This window comes from Oncorhynchus clarkii, chromosome 10, assembly GCF_045791955.1.
Source record: "Oncorhynchus clarkii lewisi isolate Uvic-CL-2024 chromosome 10, UVic_Ocla_1.0, whole genome shotgun sequence".
Classification (NCBI taxonomy): Eukaryota; Metazoa; Chordata; class Actinopteri; order Salmoniformes; family Salmonidae; genus Oncorhynchus; species Oncorhynchus clarkii.
This window is the reverse complement of record NC_092156.1, coordinates 36,837,914-36,859,010: the sequence shown is the minus strand read 5'-3', so window position 1 is coordinate 36,859,010 and position 21,097 is coordinate 36,837,914. Positions and strand designations below refer to the sequence as shown.

At 42.2% G+C, this 21,097-nt stretch overlaps 1 protein-coding gene across 1 annotated transcript in view; it reads left to right on the top strand.

Annotated features, from left to right (window-relative positions):
• The window catches only part of LOC139418412 (teneurin-1-like), a 132,755-nt gene that overhangs the window by 88,548 nt on the left and 23,110 nt on the right, over positions 1-21,097 (top strand). The window contains exons 12-21 of the mRNA XM_071167817.1: positions 1,020-1,046; positions 1,384-1,530; positions 6,141-6,357; positions 6,609-6,728; positions 6,837-7,098; positions 9,485-9,752; positions 11,261-11,404; positions 11,869-12,118; positions 12,481-12,501; positions 14,794-15,026. Of these exons, the coding sequence (XP_071023918.1) occupies positions 1,020-1,046; positions 1,384-1,530; positions 6,141-6,357; positions 6,609-6,728; positions 6,837-7,098; positions 9,485-9,752; positions 11,261-11,404; positions 11,869-12,118; positions 12,481-12,501; positions 14,794-15,026 (1,689 nt within the window). The remainder of the gene's footprint in view (positions 1-1,019; positions 1,047-1,383; positions 1,531-6,140; positions 6,358-6,608; positions 6,729-6,836; positions 7,099-9,484; positions 9,753-11,260; positions 11,405-11,868; positions 12,119-12,480; positions 12,502-14,793; positions 15,027-21,097) is intronic.

Sequence of the window (21,097 nt, the reverse complement as noted above, 5' to 3'; positions counted from 1 at the left end):
CACTACCCTACCACAGGAGGTTAACAAACAGACCGTGTAACGTGACTCTAGTACCTATTGCTCTGTTTAGAAACCATGGGGCTGATTTACTTTACTAAGACCTGATGGTGTTTTAGGATATCTTAAAACTGTGACCACTAATGCACTAATGTGTGTGAACCACAGATCTTTGCAGATACACATCAATGAATATGTAATTCATTTGAGTGCATATTTTCTAGCACCACACATTGTAAATAGTGCAGCAGTTTAGCAGACCATTAGCTATCCCAGTGAATCATCCATCTGCTGTGTCATTTAGACACACAGTTGTCAGATGGAACACAGTCATTCTTGCCCGGTTATTCAATTCATCTGCTAAAAGAAAACAGGTACCAAACCTTGCTAGGCATTTTGAGGGACCGAGGCAGGGTGTTTAAGAGGGTAACATGTTACCACGTGTCTTAGAGACACTGGCTGGGGTTCAGTGATGTCAGTGCCCTGCCTGTCTGTTGTACAATTTATCCACTTCATTGCTGTTATTTGAGAATGAAAACTCAGAGTAACAATGAAACTGTTGGTTGCCGCCAGGCTAATTTTCCATCAGCCATGGCCTCTTCCCTAGAGTGGAGGCATTTTTAGTTTCTTGCAACTGAATAATTTGCTCACCAAGTTTGAACGCACTAAATTAATGTGGCTACACCTTGATAGAACACTGCAGTTTGTCATCTGGGACGAACAGAATTGGGAACTGCCAAGTACATGTTATAAAAGAACCAGAAGATATTTTTTTCACTTCAGAAATGCAAGATAACAATCCTGTGAAATCGTTTCACTTGCCTTTAGAGATGCGGAATTGGAGATGGGCTCTGTGTCTCTGTGGATGTGTGAATCAAATCATAAAGCTTAGCTCCTGGCACATTAATAGGCTGTAATTATCTCTTCATGTGCCTTGGTGCTAGCATATTATCTCTGAGGCTCAGTAATCTAATCTCACACACTTTTTTTCTTTCTTCCTTTTATCTTCCTATGGTATATAGCGCATTACCTGGATCTCGTTGTTAAAGGTAAGATGCCTTCTCATTCTCTAGGATGGAATTGTTTCAAAGCAGCAGGGATTTTTGAATGGTATTCCCACGACCAAAGCACATTCATTGAAATGTTAATTAATTTTGAGGAGAAAGTATGATGCCCAAACCAATGGCAGATCATTCACCATATTCAATTTAATGTGAGATGGAATATAACAAAATATGTAACAAATGTTTTCGAATGGCCAGACATCTGGATTTTACGTAAATGAAAAGCGTAGCAGCATCTGTCCCCATCTCCTTAATCATGAGGAATGACTGGCAGTGTTCTGATACACAGCCTGTCTGTCTTCTCCTCTCTCTCTCCATCCAGACGGCTGTCCAGGCCTGTGCAATGGCCACGGTCGATGCACCCTGGAACAGAGCGGGTGGCACTGTGTGTGCCAGGCGAGCTGGAGCGGCATGGGATGCAATGTCGTCATGGAGACAGAGTGTGATGACAACGCCGACAACGATGGAGGTAAGGTCCCTGTGGACTGTGGTCTGTCTGTGGCTCAATAATGATTAATGACTTGACCTCCATCGCAGGTGAAGGTCAGGAGGAGGAAATATTTAGAACTCCACTTCTCCTTCCCGACATCTGAGCCAACAAGCATTTCCCGCTCTCTTCCTTTTCATTTTCCTTTTGTTAAATCTCACTACAGCAGTCGACATGGCTCACTACAGCAGTCGACATGGCTCACTACAGCAGTCGACATGGCTCACTACAGCAGTCGACATGGCTCACTACAGCAGTCGACGTGGCTCACTACAGCAGTCGACATGGCTCACTACAGCAGTCGACATGGCTCACTACAGCAGTCGACGTGGCTCTCAGACCAAGGAGACCTCTAGGTAATTAGCTGGTGGTATTCTACCTGCTGCTTGGCTCTTCTAAAACATTTATGCTTGAGTGTAGCCCCTGGTGTTCCAGTGAACAGGAAACCAGACCTTGTGTTCCAGTGAACAGAGAACCAGACCTGGTGTTCCAGTGAACAGAGAACCAGACCTGGTGTTCCAGTGAACAGAGAACCAGACCTGGTGTTCCAGTGAACAGAGAACCAGACCTGGTGTTCCAGTGAACAGAGAACCAGACCTGGTGTTCCAGTGAACAGAGAACCAGACCTGGTGTTCCAATGAACAGAGAACCAGACCTGGTGTTCCAGGTAACAGAGAACCAGACCTGGTGTTCCAGTGAACAGAGAACCAGACCTGGTGTTCCAATGAACAGAGAACCAGACCTGGTGTTCCAGTGAACAGAGAACCAGACCTGGTGTTCCAGTGAACAGAGAACCAGACCTGGTGTTCCAGTGAACAGAGAACCAGACCTGGTGTTCCAGTGAACAGAGAACCAGACCTGGTGTTCCAGTGAACAGAGAACCAGACCTGGTGTTCCAGTGAACAGAGAACCAGACCTGGTGTTCCAATGAACAGAGAACCAGACCTGGTGTTCCAGTGAACAGAGAACCAGACCTGGTGTTCCAGTGAACAGAGAACCAGACCTGGTGTTCCAGTGAACAGAGAACCAGACCTGGTGTTCCAGTGAACAGAGAACCAGACCTGGTGTTCCAGTGAATAGAGAACCAGACCTGGTGTTCCAGTGAACAGAGAACCAGACCTGGTGTTCCAGTGAACAGAGAACCAGACCTGGTGTTCCAGGTCCATGTCTTTGAGGGGAAAGATACCCTACAGTAGAAGCCATTTGTGCACTGACTTACATCTCATGTTTTTGATGTTTCAAAGTTTAAAACGTTTACAATGACGTAATGTAAAGTGTAATACATGTAATGTCGTAGTTACTGTAGTTTAGTGTGATAAATTAACTATGATTGACAGGTTAGAAACATACTGTTCTGTATGTGCACCATGTATCTTCTCATCTAGTGCATGAGTTAGCTTCTTAATGTAAACGTGTATTTTATGAGGTGTACATTTCCTTTGTGTGTGTGTCACGATCGTCGTATGGAGTAGAAGGTGAGGACCAAAATGCAGCGTGGTTAGTATACATTCTTCTTTATTGAAGAAAGAACATGAAGTAAACTGAACCAAAACAATAAACGAATGTGAAGCTATAATAAGAAAACTATGCTGACACAAGCAACTAACATAGACAGATAATCACCCACAGAATATGGCTGCCTAAATATGGTTCCCAATCAGAGACAACGATAGACAGCTGCCTCTAATTGAGAACCAATCTAGGCAACCATAGACATACAATTTACCTAGAAAGGAAAGAGCCCCATAAACATACAAAACCCCTGGACAAGACAAAAAGCACATACATCACCCATGTCACACCCTGACCTAACCAAAATAACAAGGAAAACAAAGAATACCAAGGTCAGGGTGTGACAGTGTGGCAAAGGAGATAAAAACATAATTCTGTGTACTGTATAGTCAAGCTACCATCTGGAAAAAGGGATGTGGTTTGGAACGTTCCGTGTTCTTCTTTACCTAAAAAAATTATGCAATGTGAGGTGTAATATGAAGAAATTAAGAGTAATTATGAATACCGTAAATTAATTTAAAGTGACAGGCTACAAAATGTACTGAATCTGTGTGAGTACTATGTCTCATCCAATTCCTCTACACGAGTCAGATGTTTTAAAGGTGCAATATGCAAAAATCTCTCCACCATTCCCTGGTAGTTAAAATTCAAATAGTTCACCTGATATCAGTTTATGTGACAAAACAGAGAATCATTTTACCATCTAAACTGCTGTGAAATGTGAAATGTAATGTTCCTTAGCCAAAAATATTGTATTTTGAGCTGTTTGAAGCTGGTGTACAAAACCAAAAGTAATAGAGCAAAAATAAAACTTAAGAACAGGAAGTATAGAAATACCGCACATAAAATAGATCTACCGCTTCTTAGACTTTCTTTCAATGAGAATGACAGATCTACAACAACATTTGTTATGTGAATTCGGTCAGGTAGACCAAAATGTACATATTGCAGCTTTAAAGTAAACTTCTTTGCATAGGGTGCTAATTAGCTACATTAGACCGTGTTTGGTTCCTTTGTATGTGCAGACAGAAGTGGTTGAGTAGGTAAGAGCATAATATTGTGTACAGTCTGTTAGTCTAGAGATGTGTTTGGAGCATGAACTCTTTACCTCACCCACTCCACATGTTTTCTCTGCTCTGGCTGACAGCACTTAAAGGAAACACCATTATCTCTTACCTTCAGAGTTCTTAATCAGGTTCTTTATCCCAGTAAGCCTCTGTATGCCAGCTGCTTCACTTTTACAAGTCTTCCTTCGTTGATCATTTTCCCAGTTGCTCTAGCCGTGTTTGTGTGATAATGTGTTCATGTATCTTTATTTGTTTGTAGATCATAAATAATTCACTGTATTTTCTTTTCTAACCCAATACAATAGAAAACAAATTCACAATTCAGTTCAGTAATGTGCCGGCAGCCTGGGCAGTAAACCTTTCCTCTATTATTCTACAACCTAATTTAGTTTACTCACGGCAGCTATGTCTCTCCCTTCAAAGATGTGACCTCCGCATTGTGTGTGACTTCTTATGACTGATGAGTATCTTGGATGATGTACAGTCATTTTGGTCCTTCTTTAATGTAGAGGGAAATTGTAGGAGGCTCAAATTGGCCCGACACTCCAACAAAGGAGAGGAGGAAATAATCACCCCATGTCAGTTAGTTTCCCAAGCCAATATATATACGTCAGAATCCCAGAACATGTTCCTATTTTCATCTCATCTCAACTCCATTAGAAATGCCATTTATATTCTAAATGAGGCCTCGTCAAAGGCATTGGTTGGAAAAACCTAATGGCAAATGATCACCTGAAAAAGAGCAGTGATTAAGAGAAAAGATCATGACTTTTCCAACCAGCTGTAAATGAGTCACTATAATCACACAATTGACCATCCAGTGCTTTGTTTTACATTTGCAGCTGTGGAGTATATTAATTGTGCAACATTAGTTCACAAACATGGATAGCAATTCTCCCCCAAATACTTGTTTTCTTCATTATTTTATTGCATTGTTTGTTTATTATGTAAATATGGTGGCAATGGCAGGTACAGTACAGCTGTCGTTGTTGTCAGATACATTATTTTAGTGAGATGTTCTATACAGTATGGTAACCAGCAAAATGAATGCATTGTGGTCATGACCGATGGAGTTAGAGCCGACCCTGCCATCCAGCTTATAGCTGGGCACCATGCCTCCTTTACTTTGGCAGCCCAGCACTGAATGGGGATGTTATGGCTCTTGGCCCAGTAGTTATTCTGTTGTGTTGGTCAGTCGTTTACTGAATACATTTTCTTTGGCACCTACTGTATATAATTACACCTTATTATTTTCTGCTACCATACTTACAATTCTATTCTGAATTAATTCCACATTGCACATATTTTCCATCTGTGGTATAAGTAACCATAGTTTTAAAACTTTTAAAACGTGTTATGAGAAAGCGTTGCGGATGGCATGTACTAAAGCCCAGGAGACATTATTCTGCTTTTAATTACCAAGTAAGTACTTTTAAGTACTTTCGCTGTTGTGTGGCATTCAATGCCAGCAATCTTGACGAATGTCAGCATTCACTTCAGCACTATTGAAAGTGTCTGCCTGAGAGGAGTCTATGGACTTAATGGACCCAACGTGCTGCCGTTGCTCAGACCCACACATTTTAGACATTGAAGAGAACATAATTAAGAAGGCACTGTACTGCAATTATAGAGCGGCAAGTAAGTACAGTGTTAAGACTGTATAAATCAGAGGCATTTTGCTCCTTGTCGGGCATGAACTAGATATATTGTTAACCATCAGCTTCTCCACATTGTTCAAGTTTAAATCATCACAGCTAAGCCATGTCTAACTGATCTTCATTAAAGGATAGGGTGGATGTAGTCCCACTTAGGAGAAACATTATCGATTTATTCTATATCATTTGTAAATTTGATTTATAGTTTCAAACCACTTGAGAAATGTCATCTCAATTTCACAAGGCCCTCTGTGCTTTGAATGTTATTAATCTCTCCCACCGCTGTAACATTGGGAGTCTGAGGTACTGTACAGTGTAGACTTAGCTGTGATGATGTTGTGTTATTGTGTTGTTGCAGATGGCCTGACGGACTGTGTGGACCCAGACTGCTGCCAGCAGCCTAGCTGTCACAGTGGGCCTCTGTGCCAGGGCTCCCCAGACCCCCTGGACCTGATCCAGCAGAACCAGACCCCCTACGCCTCGCTCCTCTCACGCCTCTTCTACGACCGCGTACGTTTCCTGGTTGGAAAGGACAGCACCCATGTCTTCCCTGGAGACATCCCATTCGACAGCAGGTAGAATAGATAATATAGCCGATACTATTTACCTCTGGTACCGCATGAATGAACAGGAATAGCTTGTTATATACTGTAGAAATATAATTGCCACTGAAGTACAGGTCCTTTTACACACAGCTATTTGTAGGCTACCACAGTACTCTGTATGGATATAGCACATTTGCCTTTGTCAACTGAACTGGAAAACATTGTAACTTGTTATAGTATAATTAAAATACCCAGTGAACTAAAACGCTGCTCTCTCCTAGCCGAGCCTCAGTGATCCGGGGGCAGGTGGTGGCACTAGACGGGACCCCACTGGTGGGAGTGAACATCAGCTTCCAGCAGTACCCTGAATTTGGCTTCTCTGTCAGTCGCCAGGATGGCAGGTAGGTAGACAGTGGTCTAGTATTGTATTGTAGATACGATAGTAAATTGGCTTAATATGATGCTTTGCTGCTACTGATTGTGTGTTTGTGTGGATTCTGTTCCTGTAGTTTTGACCTGGTGGCTGCAGGGGGCATCTCAGTCTCCCTGATTTTCCAGAGGGCTCCCTTCCTCATGCAGAAACGCACCATCTGGTTACCGTGGAACCAGTTTGTGGTTGTAGAGAAGGTCACCATGGCGAGGGTTGAGTCTCGCCCCCCTGTGTGTAACCTGAAGAACCTGGTCAGTCCGTACCCCATCGTCCTCCCCTCCCCTCTCATCCGCTTTGCCAGAACCTGCGAGGAGCGAGGCCCAGCCATCCCTGAGCTGCAGGTACAGTAGCTGGTCCACTCACCAGTCAGTAATATACATAATATATACAGTCCCAGGGATGCTCACTCAGCTTTCAATTACCACCCATACTAAACCATTTCCATAATGCTTACATCTCTAATCATAATATCATTTTATGACATCCAGGTGTATATTATAAATGGTTGTTTTTATTCCAATTCCTGCATTTTTCTTTATTCTGGATCCTGTGTAATTTTCACCTGGCTCATATTGTACCTGTGAAATCATCTTAGAATCTCACACTAATCAGTTGCCGGGGCGCTTTATTCCCAGAGCTGCTCGCTATCTTCTCCCCTGATCCCACTGATATTCCTACCTCAGCTTTGGAAGTGTGTTTTGCAGATTGTAGACATCCTAGTTTGTTGTGAGCGATAATGAAACTGATAGTGATTTTAATGAGGACCCAGTTCAGAGTGATTGAAGCTGTGAGCAATGAAGGGTGGGAGTGGGGGTTAGATCGTCAGCAGTAATTAAAATGTCCTCCTGTACGCTGCTAATGATATAGAATATAGATGTCATTTAGTATTCCAGGGGCATCGTGTATTTAGAATAATGTTCAAAAAGTATAAAAAAATTATTGTTATGTTATTTTGATTGGATTTTAAGAAAGTGACATACAGTGGGGCAAAAAAGTATTTAGTCAGCCACCAATTGTGCAAGTTCTCCCACTTAAAAAGATGAGAGAGGCCTTTAATTTTCATCATAGGTACACTTCAACTATGACAGACAAAAGGAGAAAAGAAAATCCAGAAAATCACATTGTAGGATTTTTTATTAATTTATTTGCAAATTATGGTGGAAAATAAGTATTTGGTCAATAACAAAAGTTTATCTAAATACTTTGTTATATACCCTTTGTTGGCAATGACAGAGGTCAAACGTTTTCTGTAAGTCTTCACAAGGTTTTCACACACTGTTGCTGGTATTTTGGCCCATTCCTCCATGCAGATCTCTTCTAGAGCAGTGATGTTTTGGGGCTGTTGCTAGGCAACACAGACTTTCAACTCCCTCCAAAGATTTTCTATGGGTTTGAGATCTGGAGACTGGCTAGGCCACTCCAGGACCTTGAAATGCTTCTTACGAAGCCACTCCTTCGTTGCCCGGGCGGTGTGTTTGGGATCATTGTCATGCTGAAAGACCCAGCCACGTTTCATCTTCAATGCCCTTGCTGATGGAAGGAGGTTTTCACTCAAAATCTCACGATACATGGCCCCATTCATTCTTTCCTTTACACGGATCAGTCGTCCTGGTCCCTTTGCAGAAAAACATCCCCAAAGCATGATGTTTCCACCCCCATGCTTCACAGTAGGTAAGGTGTTCTTTGGATGCAACTCAGCATTCTTTGTCCTCCAAACACGACGAGTTTAGTTTTTACCAAAAAGTTATATTTTGGTTTCATCTGACCATATGACATTCTCCCAATCTTCTTCTGGATCATCCAAATGCTCTCTAGCAAACTTCAGACGGACCTGGACATGTACTGGCTTAAGCAGGGGGACACGTCTGGCACTGCAGGATTTGAGTCCCTGGCGGCGTAGTGTGTTACTGATGGTAGGCTTTGTTACTTTGGTCCCAGCTCTCTGCAGGTCATTCACTAGGTCCCCCCGTGTGGTTCTGGGATTTTTGCTCACCGTTCTTGTGATCCTTTTGACCCCACGGGGTGAGATTATCAGTGGTCTTGTATGTCTTCCATTTCCTAATAATTGCTCCCACAGTTGATTTCTTCAAACCAAGCTGCTTACCTATTGCAGATTCAGTCTTCCCAGCCTGGTGCAGGTCTACAATTTTTTTTCTGGTGTCCTTTGACAGCTCTTTGGTCTTGGCCATAGTGGAGTTTGGAGTGTGACTGTTTGAGGTTGTGGACAGGTGTCTTTTATACTGATAACAAGTTCAAACAGGAGCCATTAATACAGGTAACGAGTGGAGGACAGAGGAACCTCTTAAAGAAGGTCTGTGAGAGCCAGAAATCTTGCTTGTTTGTAGGTGACCAAATACTTATTTTCCACCATAATTTGCAAATAAATTAATTAAAACTCCTACAATGTGATTTTCTGGATTTTTTTTCCTCATTTTGTCTGTCATAGTTGAAATGTACCTATGATGAAAATTACAGGCCTCTCTCATCTTTTTAAGTGGGAGAACTTGCACAATTGGTGGCTGACTAAATACTTTTTTGCCCCACTGTATAGTACTAGCTAGTATATCTTGGAACGAGTACAAACACCAGGTGATCAAAGATACTTTACTGAAAGACTTGTAAGATGTTTTTAGTAGTTTGTATCCTCTGGCTTTAGAAGTTTTTCCAACTCCTGGTAACCAATAGTACATAATAACAGCAGCCAAAATGCTTTCTCCTCCTCCTCAGGCTGTCCAAGAGGAGATCACCATCCCTGGCAGTTTCTTAAAGCTCAGCTACCTGAGCACCCGCTCCCCTGGCTACAAGGCTCTGTTCCGCATCATCTTAACCCACTCCATCATCCCCACTGGCCTGGCTAAGGTGCATGTGTCCACCGCCATCGAGGGACGACTCTTTCAGAAGTGGTTCCCTGCCGCCCCAAACCTGGTCTACGTCCTGGCCTGGAACAAGACTGATGTCTATGGGCAGAAAGTGGTGGGCCTGGCCCAAGCTCTGGGTAAGATTATATGCAGCATTTCAATCATGTCCTGTCACGTACATTCAGATTCCCTGTAGAACAAATATAATGTGCTGTATTTCACTCCTTTGACAATTTTCACCCAAGGGATGACAGCAAGCAACATGCTCCATGGGTAACTGGGAGAGACAATCTGTAGCTAATGGCAAATAAAAATCTATAAAGACAGTATTACATTCAGCAGTGCAACAGCAGAACAGCGTGCTACTTTTGTTCTACTTTATCGTTAGATAATACAATCACACAGAGCTCTAAAGACATTGTCGGTGTGTTAATGGTCAGTAGTATGAAAGACTGACAGATTTTTCAAGGGCCACATATAAGCTTTGTTTTTTATCAGTGGTTGATTTAGTGTGCTGGCTGCCTATTGGGAACTACAGCTCTGATGCATTGTTGCAATTTGTCTTAATGGAGAGAGTGTTACAAATCTAACTGGAACAGAAAGCAGGGGCCACTCTTATCTCTTTCACACACTATGAGGATGTCTCTCTGGATTGCTCTCCATGCCTTGTATTACTGTCAGATAGCAGAGTGTTTCTTGATTGCCTAGCTGGTGTGCATGTGTTGGAATCCTTTCTCACTGAATACACAGTTTAATCTGTGCGTATCCAGCTCCTTGATGGTGGATATGAGGCACTGTGGTTAATAGTCTGTGATATAAATAGGAAGTCCTGGAGATGTTATGGCCCGTTTATCTATAAATAACATCGAACACATGGCACAATTAGAAACGACATCCAAACTAAATTGAAATTCAAAACACATTTTGTTATGGTGCAAACATATTTTCCTCCACACTAAATAAACCCGAGGAAGAGATAAGGAGATGAAAAAGGCTCTAATTTATTCATTTATCTTTATGTACCAGTGGGAATTGAGCTCAACCTCAAACCTCATCCACTCTCTCTCCTCCTTACTCACCCTCTCTCTCTTCGTTGCCGATAGTAACAGGCTGATCTATCATGGTGACACAAGCAGGAGCCTGTAGCTACTCTGTGTGTAACTGACTATGTCCTGCTTGTGTGTGTGTGTGCGTGTGCGTGTGCGTGTGCGTGTGTGTGTGTGTGTGTGTGTGTGTGTGTGCGTGTGCTTCCTTTGCATGTGTTTGTGTGGGTGAGAGAGGGAAAGAGAGACGGTGAGCCGGATCAAGGAAATAGGGTGAGCGTGCACACATACTGGGTGGATGCAGCAGAGCATGATGGTATCAGTGATGCATTAAAAAGTCTCGGGAGAATCGCAGACTGTTAGCACACACCCAGGCTGCTCTATAACCACCATAATGCCTCGTTCCAGCCTCTGCCTGGACCACGGCAACTCTAGGTTCACTGCAATTGTACACTGTGCAGGAGCTAGTCACACCATCACAAAAGCATTAGGTGTTGTTGTTTTCCAGGTGTGTCTCATTGTAATTGCAATAACAACAGGGTAATGAATGCATGACAATTGGCGGCGTCCCATTAACGGCCCAGTGGTCCCTTTTGTTCCAGTCTCTGTAGGCTATGAGTATGAGTCATGTGCTGACTACATTGTGTGGGAGAGAAGGATGGCTCAGCTGCAGGGCTTTGAGATGATTGCCTCCAACCTGGGGGGATGGTCCCTGGACAAGCACCACATCCTTAACCTACAAAGCGGTGAGGGCTCTGCCTGTTCCTCTGTGTCCCACTTCCATTCAGCAGTACTGTACCCTCAGCCCACCTGACCTGACACTATTTCATACCTGGTTATCCAGTAGGAATATTGTGAAGACATTCTTGCCAAACTATTATTGTTTTAACCACCATTTCAAATGACTTGATACAGACAGACAGACAGAGAGACAGACAGACAGACAGACAGACAGGCAGGCAGGCAGGCAGGCAGGCAGGCAGGCAGGCAGACAGACAGACAGACAGACAGACCTACATAGAATTATTACTGTATTATATCAGCGAGTTCTGTTCTATAGTGCTAAATTGCGTCAGTTTGAGATAAGCTTTTGAGAGAGCTAGTTTAATGCATCCCTCTTGACCTTGTTGAACTTCGAAGATTCCAGGAAGGACTAGACTAGTCATTCCTCTGGATATGATTGTAATTGCTAGTTGTCCTTCAACTCCAGGTGTTCTACACAAAGGGAATGGAGAGAACATCTTCATCTCCCAGCAACCGCCAGTCATTTACACAGTGATGGGGACGGGGTACTTGCGCACAATCCCCTGCCCTAACTGTAACGGCCCTGCCCTGGGTAGAAAGCTCTACGCTCCTGTCGCTATCACCTGTGGCTCTGACGGCAGCATCTATGTTGGCGACTTCAACTTCATCAGAAGGATTCTTCCCAATGGATTCGTCATCAGCGTTTTAGAATTGAGGTGACACTCCCGAGCAGTAGTTAAAGATGCTTTTCAGTGTTTTTGTGTGATTATGTATTTGTACATTATCTCAAGGACTGAGGTTGAAGCATTCAAAATATATACTGCAATGAAAGTTGTTGTAGTGCTAGTTTGCCAAGTTATTTTGCTATTGCTGCTGTTGCTATGATTGTTACATTTTTTATGTGAAATGGAAAAAGATGGGAAAATTAGTAATCTATTGTATACACAGCACATGAACGAATTGAACTGAGAAGTTTCATTGAAATGCTTTCATAAGTATAATCATGGATCGAAGAGAAGATATTTCTCCAAGGATAAGAACTAATGCTCTTTCTCTCTCTTTAATACAACGCTGCTAGGAATCGAGATCTCAGGCACAGGTACGTTTTCAATACCGTACTCAGTCAGACTCAGAACATAATGTACTTTCCTGAAAACAGTTTTTTATGATACTGCAGCATGAAAAGAGCAGTGCTTCAGTTGCAAACCGCCAGCCTACCTTTCATGGATGATGTTCTTATTTGGTTACAGAATACAGGATTTGAAGTGAGGAGACAGTCAGTCAATATGGAAGTGTATTGACCTGGATTTAAAGCAGTTCAATGTCGGTCCTGGAGGGCCAAAATACTTTTCAGGTTTTCATCCTCTCCGTCTAATAAGGGACTAATTCAGACCTGGGACACCAGGTTAGTGCTATTAACTACCAGGTAGAAATAAAAACCAGAAGTGTTTTGGCCCTCCAGGACCAGAATTGAACAGCCCTGATTTAAAGGGAGCAAGGATTAGAAAATGGGCTATCTTTGGAGAGAAATACAGACAGGGTCTTTAAAGGGTTCCTCTTATCGTAGACAAGCCCCAGCCTTTCATGTGTGCTTAGATGGGGGAGCGCCCCGCTGGAAAGGCCAGTTTAACACTGTTGTGTTGGGATGGGCTTCTCATACTCTCTCCCCCAAACAAACAGGCTCTCATGTCTCCCAGAGATATGATTCATCTTTTCATGCAGCCGTCATGTTTGCAATTGATTATTTCTCAATCAAAGCCTGTAAAAAAAACTCACTGAACTAGCTTTGCTTTTTCCCTCACTGCATGTATGACATGGCACACCCAACTAAAGCCTGAGATGAGTAATTTTCCTCTGCGAATAGCCTAATGTTTACAGAGAGGGTTTCCTGGTGATGGTAGTAGATGGCATCGTGCACTGGCATGCACGTCTTCACACATACAGTAGCTCTGACTCTCTGTTAGGGCTCTCATTACACAGGCCCTTAGGTTGCCTCCATCATTTTCAGTGGTGGAAAAAGTACTCAATTGTTATACTTGAGTAAAAGTAAAGGTACCTTAATAGAAAATGACTCAAGTAAAAGTGAAAGTCACCCAGTAAAATACTACTTGTCTAAAAGTATCTGATTTTAAATGTACTTTGGTACAGTGGTGGAAAAAGTACACAATTGTCATACTTAAGTAAAAGTAAATGCTTTACATCAAATTCCTTATATTAAGCAAACCAGGTGGCACAATGTTTTTATTTATTTATTATTTTACTGATAGCCAGGGGCACACTCCAACCCTCTGACATAATTAACAAACGCAGTATTTGTGTTTAGTGAGTCCGCCAGGTCAGAGGCCGTAGGAATGTAAATGTGTTATATTGATAGGTGCATGAATTGGACAATAATTCTGTCCTGCCTGAGCATTCTAAATGTCACGAGTACTTTTGGGTGTCAGGGAAAATGTATGTGAGTAAAAAGTACATTATTTTCTTTAGGAATGTAGTGGAGTAAAAGTAAAAGTTGTCAAAAATATAAATAGTAAAATAAAGTACAAATACCCCCAAAAAACAACTTATTAATTTGTACTTTAAAGTACTTTATACTTAAGTACTTTACACCACGGATATTTTTGTCATGATTTCAGTCACCGCAATTACTGTAAAGATGATACAGCTGTCAGAGTTAGAGCTGTATGGATTTTAATCATATCTTCAGGTGAAAAGATTGAGTTTGTCTGTGGTTGGCAGATGTTTGTTTCACGTTAGTGAGATGTTAATCTCGGAACCTACAGTATGACGTGGTTCTTCTTGAGCAACCATTTAAGATGAAAGACTGAACGAAACTGAACTGGTGTTAAGTGATAAAAGCCAGCTCTTTGGGGATTGACCAGTAAATGTGTATTTCATATATACAGTACCAGGGATGGGCAACTTTGAGGGTGGGGGCTGCAAAAAAACGGATATCATCATCAGGGCCGCAGTGCCTTGTGGGTCTGCTTACCCAATTCTTAAAATTTTGCCATAGAGTGGAGGCAAATGTTTGCTTTTTATATGATTTTTATATGGTCACTGATGGTCAGTTGGCCCCACGCTGGTCGGTAATTTGACTATGCTTACTACAAGTTTAGATAGCTGGCTGCTAGACTAACTTACCGATCTAATGTAGCTGACATGGGCTAATTGAGCGACTGCTGATGCACAACCACATTTCGAAACCTTGTGTAGTCTACTATTCTAACTCTCAACAGTAATTTTGTGTTCCCCGCAAAAAAAATATATATATATATGTATTATTATTTTTTATTGGTCCACGGGCCTACAATATATCCCTGATATATACAAACAGTACATTGTTTATGTTTTTTGTAGTGTAGACCTAAGTGATAGGGCCTTTTCTTTGCAGCTCCAGCCCAGCCCATAAGTACTACTTGGCCATGGACCCAGTAAGGGAGGCCCTCTACTTGTCTGACACCAGCAGCAGGAGGGTCTACAGACTCAGGACCCTCACAGAGCCCAAGGACCTGGCCAAAAACATGGAGGTGGTGGCAGGGACGGGGGACCAGTGCACCCCCTTCGATCAAGGCCACTGTGGAGATGGGGGCAAAGCCATCGATGCCTCCCTCAACAACCCCAGAGGTACAGCATCATCACTACCTTAATATGGCAATTAGTCTATAACCCTTAAAATAGTAAAGGGCTACCTTATTGCTTTCAATCAGAAGTTACAGAATTAACCATCTAGTGTGAAGGGAGACATTTAAAAGGACACAGATATTTATACGCTCTTGGAAAAAAGGCTTTCAAAAGGGTTCTTCGGCTGTCCCCATAGGAGAACCCTTTTTGGTTCCAGGGAAAACCCTTTTGGTTCCAGGTAGAACCCTCTGTAGAAAGGGATCTACATGTAACCCAAAAGGGCTCTACTCAAAGGGTTCTACCTGGAACCAAAAAGGGTTCTTAAAAGGGTTCTCCTATGCAGACAGCTGAAGAACCCTTTTATTTTCTAGATAGCTCCTTTTTGTCTAAGTGTGTATGCAGAGACCAGTCCCTTTCCTGAACCTGAGAAGTATTATGATTCAGGGTCTGAATATTGATATGTATTATTAGCAGAGGTTAAATGTGCTTCTGTCTTGTCAATAGAAAATCCTTGAAATTGGTTGAAGGTGAGGCTTTGTCCACCAATGATGATCCCATTCATTTTCTGTTCTCAAACAGCAGCGGCTTTGAAGTTCAAACAGAGTGTTGCTCCTTCTTGCCAGGGTTGAAAATTCCTGTCTCCCCTCTACGGCTAATATGTGTAGGAGCCAAATGAGGGTCAGAGCAATGTGGGCACATCATTTAGACTGGCTGCAGCCCGGGCATGATGTTCCGGATCCAGCGCTGAGACGCTATTAATTCCAGCTATGTGCCCGCCCCTCCTCTCTCCTCCTCCCGGTCTCCCTCAGCCTCCCCTTCAGCCTTATCGAATGGGTTGGGAGCAGCTTAGTTAGACCACACAGCACAGTATGGCAGCAATGGAAATGAATTTCGCTGCTCCTCCAACACACAATACCAGGGATCCCATGGCCCCGTAGGCGCCAGAGTAATGCCTTTATCAGGTGATAACACACAGTCGCTGCATCAGTCCTTCACACACAGTCCCAATAACTGACTCTCCCCTTCACAGGACAGACCTTTATAGTGCTGCTGCAGCAACATGTGACATGGTCCAATGCAGCCAGTTGATCCACCCAGCCCGATCAGGAGTAAAGATGGCAGCCAAATCACAATCAAGATGTTACTGTAAAACCATGACTAGTGATGAAACTGTTCCTAAATCAGGGAGCCCAGGCCGGGAGGGAGCAGGATAGTGTATTGCTAACAGGATTTAAGTGTGGCTGACAGATCTGCAAAGGAGGGCAAGAGGAGGAGAGGCTGTCGTACTCCACGACGTAGCGTTAACCTTCAGGAATAATGAGTATTACTGGCTGTCACAGATACAGATGCAGTCTTTGTGAAGCAACTGCAGTCCATACGCGCACTACTGTTTGGGCCTTCATTGATATTGATGTTGTATTGACACTCTCCTCAGTTCCATGTTTTTTTAAGTGTCCCCAGCAGCACATAACGCATTACAACTATTAATTATAATAGCTCCCTGAACCAGGAAACCACAACATCAGTTCATCACTGTCACCTCAGCCAGCTTTGGATTTATCCTCATTTTGTGGTTCCTGCTGCATTCTGTTGTGTTGCATAAATAGGATACCAAGAGAAAGGCTTTGGATCATGTGTTTTTCTGCGAACTCTGCTCTTAACTAGGCTTCTATACTATTAAGAGACAGGATTGCACTTAGCAAATTGTGTTGGGTGGTTTTTTTGGGGTTTAACAATCCCTAATATGTCATATTCATAGGGGTCTTGTTTTATTGATCCAGCTTTGAGGACAAGATGTAAAGGTGTGATTACATCAGTGAAAACAATTTGTACGGGCATGATCAAATCAGGGAAACTGTGAAGTCAATTACAATGTGCAAAAACAAGGGTTGTAATAGGCTAGCACCAGGTGGTTCTTTGAAAGAGGTGTTTTACAGACTACGCCACATTATTGCATGATGCCATACAGTAAGGGTTTGTTTTAATATAGTAACGTGAGGCTGATAGATGGCTCAGACATGGTGACACTCCAGACAGGGATGGATTAGATAGTCTTTCGCTCATAACAACAGTGAAATTGAGATCAATCCATTTCCCCTGGTGGATTGATTCCCATGTTGTTACGGTAACTGCAAATACTACATTGTTCCACCTGCAAGCGACTGTGTACTGTACCAGCTAATGGTCCATTTGGCCTGAATTTGTTCAGTATAGGTATGAGTTGTATAGAAATACACTGTATTCATATGTGGATTTTGTGATTAGTCATTTGTATGCTTTTGTTGGTGATGGTTGACAGGGTTGTTGTGACTAGGACTAGATGCTGTTAGCATTCTTTCCTCTGTATGACAGATCTATCTGTTCTCATGTTGATCTATTAAACACACTTTACCAGAGCACTTCACACAGTAGGGCTATACTCTTATTATTTGGAACAATGCTTTAAGGTAACCCTGACCTTTAGCCCAGCACTTGTGAAGGGAGAGGTTTTTTTTAGCTCCTTAAGGCAGCCTGAGGGAGAAGCTTGATGATGAAAGATGACATCGGCGCACTTTTTGCTAAATCCAGCAGTGAATCAATTAGGTGTGTTGGCGGGTCTTTAGCTGATGCTCTGTCACTGTCACACAGATTGTGAGTCTTCTTTCATCAGCTTGTCAGCCTTTCTGATTGACAGAAGAGTGTGTGAATAATGTAGGCAGATGCCTTTGAATTCTCTCTCCCTTCATGCTTCAGTTTGACACACGGAGAGACTCTTGTTTTCTAATTAGTATATGGGTTTATGTTATTTCTTTATGCATGTATTAGTAACAGATCTGGGTTCAAATGCGTACATATTTTCTATGCATTTGAGTATTTTCAAATAAGGAGGCCCGAATCAACTACTTCTGTTTGAAGTATTTTAAATTATTCAGAAATACTTATTTAAAATACTATTTTCAAATACCTGGATTAAATGCATGGCAGTGTATATTCCAATATTCAACTACTTGTCATTTCAAATAAAACATATACAAATTCATACTTCCAAATGTATTTGAAAGTAATTGAAATACCCAAAATAGTATTTTAACCCAGGTCTGATTAGTAATATGCATGTGCCTTGTGGTCTTGTGTACATCATCTTTTTTATAAGGAGATTGAAATGTTGTTTAAATATGTGCCTGTTCCATTACATCTAAAAGACCAAATCTTCCTTCAGGGTTTTAAAAATGTTGTGACCCTGAAGCAACTTTTATCAGTTGATGTTTCTAATCGAACCAGTCTGAGCCCAGGTGTGAAAGGAAGGAAGTGCAAAAAGCTCTTGAAACCAAGAGAGCATCTGATCTGCTGTTTTTAGACAAAACTCAAGAGGGCATGAACAGCAACAGTTAGGAGTCATTTAAACATGGGTTAAAAGTTCTGAGGGTGTTGATTAGTGGTACATATTAAAGTGCAAGTCAACTGAGATTCACAAACAGGAAGCCAACAGACTGAATAAGGATGAGGTAGCGGCTGACTGTTGTGGTTGGAACTTGAGCATAGATACGTAGCACTTTAAGGCTACTTCTTAAACAGTTCAAGTCTATCCATTAGATAATGCCTATCCAATGATACCAAGTCTAGGTAAGAAAGTTGTCGCTTGATGCATCTTAGTAAGGAGAATGCAGAATAAGTGGATTATTCCAACAATTTCACAGCTTAAAATTTCACAGACTAGGGCTCTTAAGGATGAAAATATGCTTTTAAGGAAAGATAAGAGCATTGGCAGACTGATTCAAATGTGTGATAACCTGACACCAGGTCCACATGCTTTCTAATAGTCTACTCAGAACAAAAATGTGCTTTTAGAAAGTCTTGCCCAAACAAAATGTGGCACACAAATACATTTTCAATCAATACACACCTGACCTAAGAGCAGTCAATAATCCTCACTCCACGTAAATCTGAGGGGTTGTTGTTTTTTCACTCTAAATTCTTATCACAAAATACTGTAGCACACAACAAAGTACCAAATAGCATTATATCCAGACATTTCTATATTATATCACTAAGCAATAAGGCCCAGGGGGTCTGGTATATTGGCCATACACCACAAACCCCCGAGGTGCCTTATTGGCTTGAAGGGCATTCTGGAGTGTGCATTATTTCTTTATAATGCACAGTATAATTGAATGGCTATGAAATGTATTCTTACATGTATTATGTTTGACCTGCTTTTCAAAAGCAAAAGTCAAATTGAAAAACATTGGCATTGTTGAATTCAATTTTCATAATAGCAAGCTAGCAAGTCTGCATGTTTGGCTAACAAGGCCACTACTGTAGCTATCTGGTAAACTTGCTAATTCAGTGGATGTTGAACAGCTGTTCTACAGGCAAATGAACACATTTCTAGTGGCAAATGGGTTAAATTACAGCGTTGGTATAAAAGGGGTAATCAACTCGGGGCTCTATGCGTTCTCTGGAAAATAATGCAACTCCATGGAAGGTTAGATCCGCTCTGCTAGCGCATAGTTGAACACACCTTCCACGTTGTTCATTATTTTTCTATAGAACACAGAGCACCTCGTTGATGATCCCTTACATGTACACGCGGCTGACTTGCTGTTTCAGACCATCAGCATCCAGGAACCAAACTACCCTGTATATAATTGCTTTTAACCGATTGTTACAGGAGGATATCACCATGTTAAAGATAATTGTTGAAATCCCAGGTCTATGGCTTGTGTACTTACTGTAATATCAGCTAGATGCAGCGTAGAGGATCTGTAATGTCAGCTAGAAATCTATCTGATTTTAACAGTGTATCAAGCAGTAGCTGTAATGTGGTTGAACAAACTTTCAGTGGATTCATATTGACTGGAAATATGGCGAAGAATCGATTATAAACCAAAAATAAAAGCAACACATTGATTAAGTATTTTCATGACTTAGTAGGAGAGAGTGCTTGGCCTTGAAATGAATGTTGAAGCGTTGGCTTTTTGATTAACCATAAAAAGGTCTCCCAGAAGTAGGTCAACCACTAGGTTCCATCGAGTATCTGCCAACACGTTGCTTCAAGTGGGACACAATGTACTGTAAACAAATGAGTATAAATAATGCACCCTCTTTGTTTTCCTTGGTACAATAGCAGTGGCGGTAGTAGTAGTGTTTCAGGTGATATACCAATGTACTGTATCTCCCCTCCCAATCTCAGAACACCCCTCAATTTATCCCCCGGCCTTATGCAGCCCCCCAAAAAAATCCACACCCTTTTTGTACCCACACTTTGAAAGCCACACTGGATTTCAAAATTGTTCAATGATGAAGGTGGGCGCTTGCTATACCAGATACACAGGTCCCGTGGTTTCGTTTCAATGTGGCAGTGTTTCAAAGAAAATCTAAACCATTTTCAGCCACGTTTGTGGCAGTTCTCAGCTCAAACATACATGGCCAATTATCGACCGCACGTGTGGTGCAGGAATCAATCTTGCCACACACAAAAGTCCTCTCCAGAGAGAACAAGAGCTGACGGGCAATCATTTCATAGGCCGTGTACACTTGCCGTTATCAGTGTGAGACGGCATAGAGGCCGCCAGTGCCTCTTTAATGAGGAGGCGTGCGTGAAAGTGGCAGGAGCAGTCATCTGTAAACACATGTACGATCAGGCAGAACCCACAGATCAGTCTCTCTGATGTGGAGCAACTGGCTGTGGAAGCCAGGGAGCGACACCAGGCACCCAATCATCCCAAGCAGGCGGCTTCCCCCACCTAGTACTGCCCAGACTAGGCTGCCCTGGATATGCATCTCCTCGCCCCTGTGGCAGGGACCAGGGATGGATAAGGGTCAAGAGCTTCTCCTCAAAATTAATGTTTTCCCTTCTTTATTTTATTAAATACATTGGGCAAGGTATTAATGCTGGGTCAGACCTGGTGACTGGTCAATTTATCATCTCATTTCCCACCTTTTCCCCAGGGCATCCACCTAAGCTTGTGCTGTGAAATTTTACATGATACCCAGGGTAATAGCTTTGTACTACTGGCATCTGAAGTGGTATTATTTTGTCTGTGCCATCAATTATTTGGTCTCTCTCGTTCAGCAGTGACTGTACCTCACCA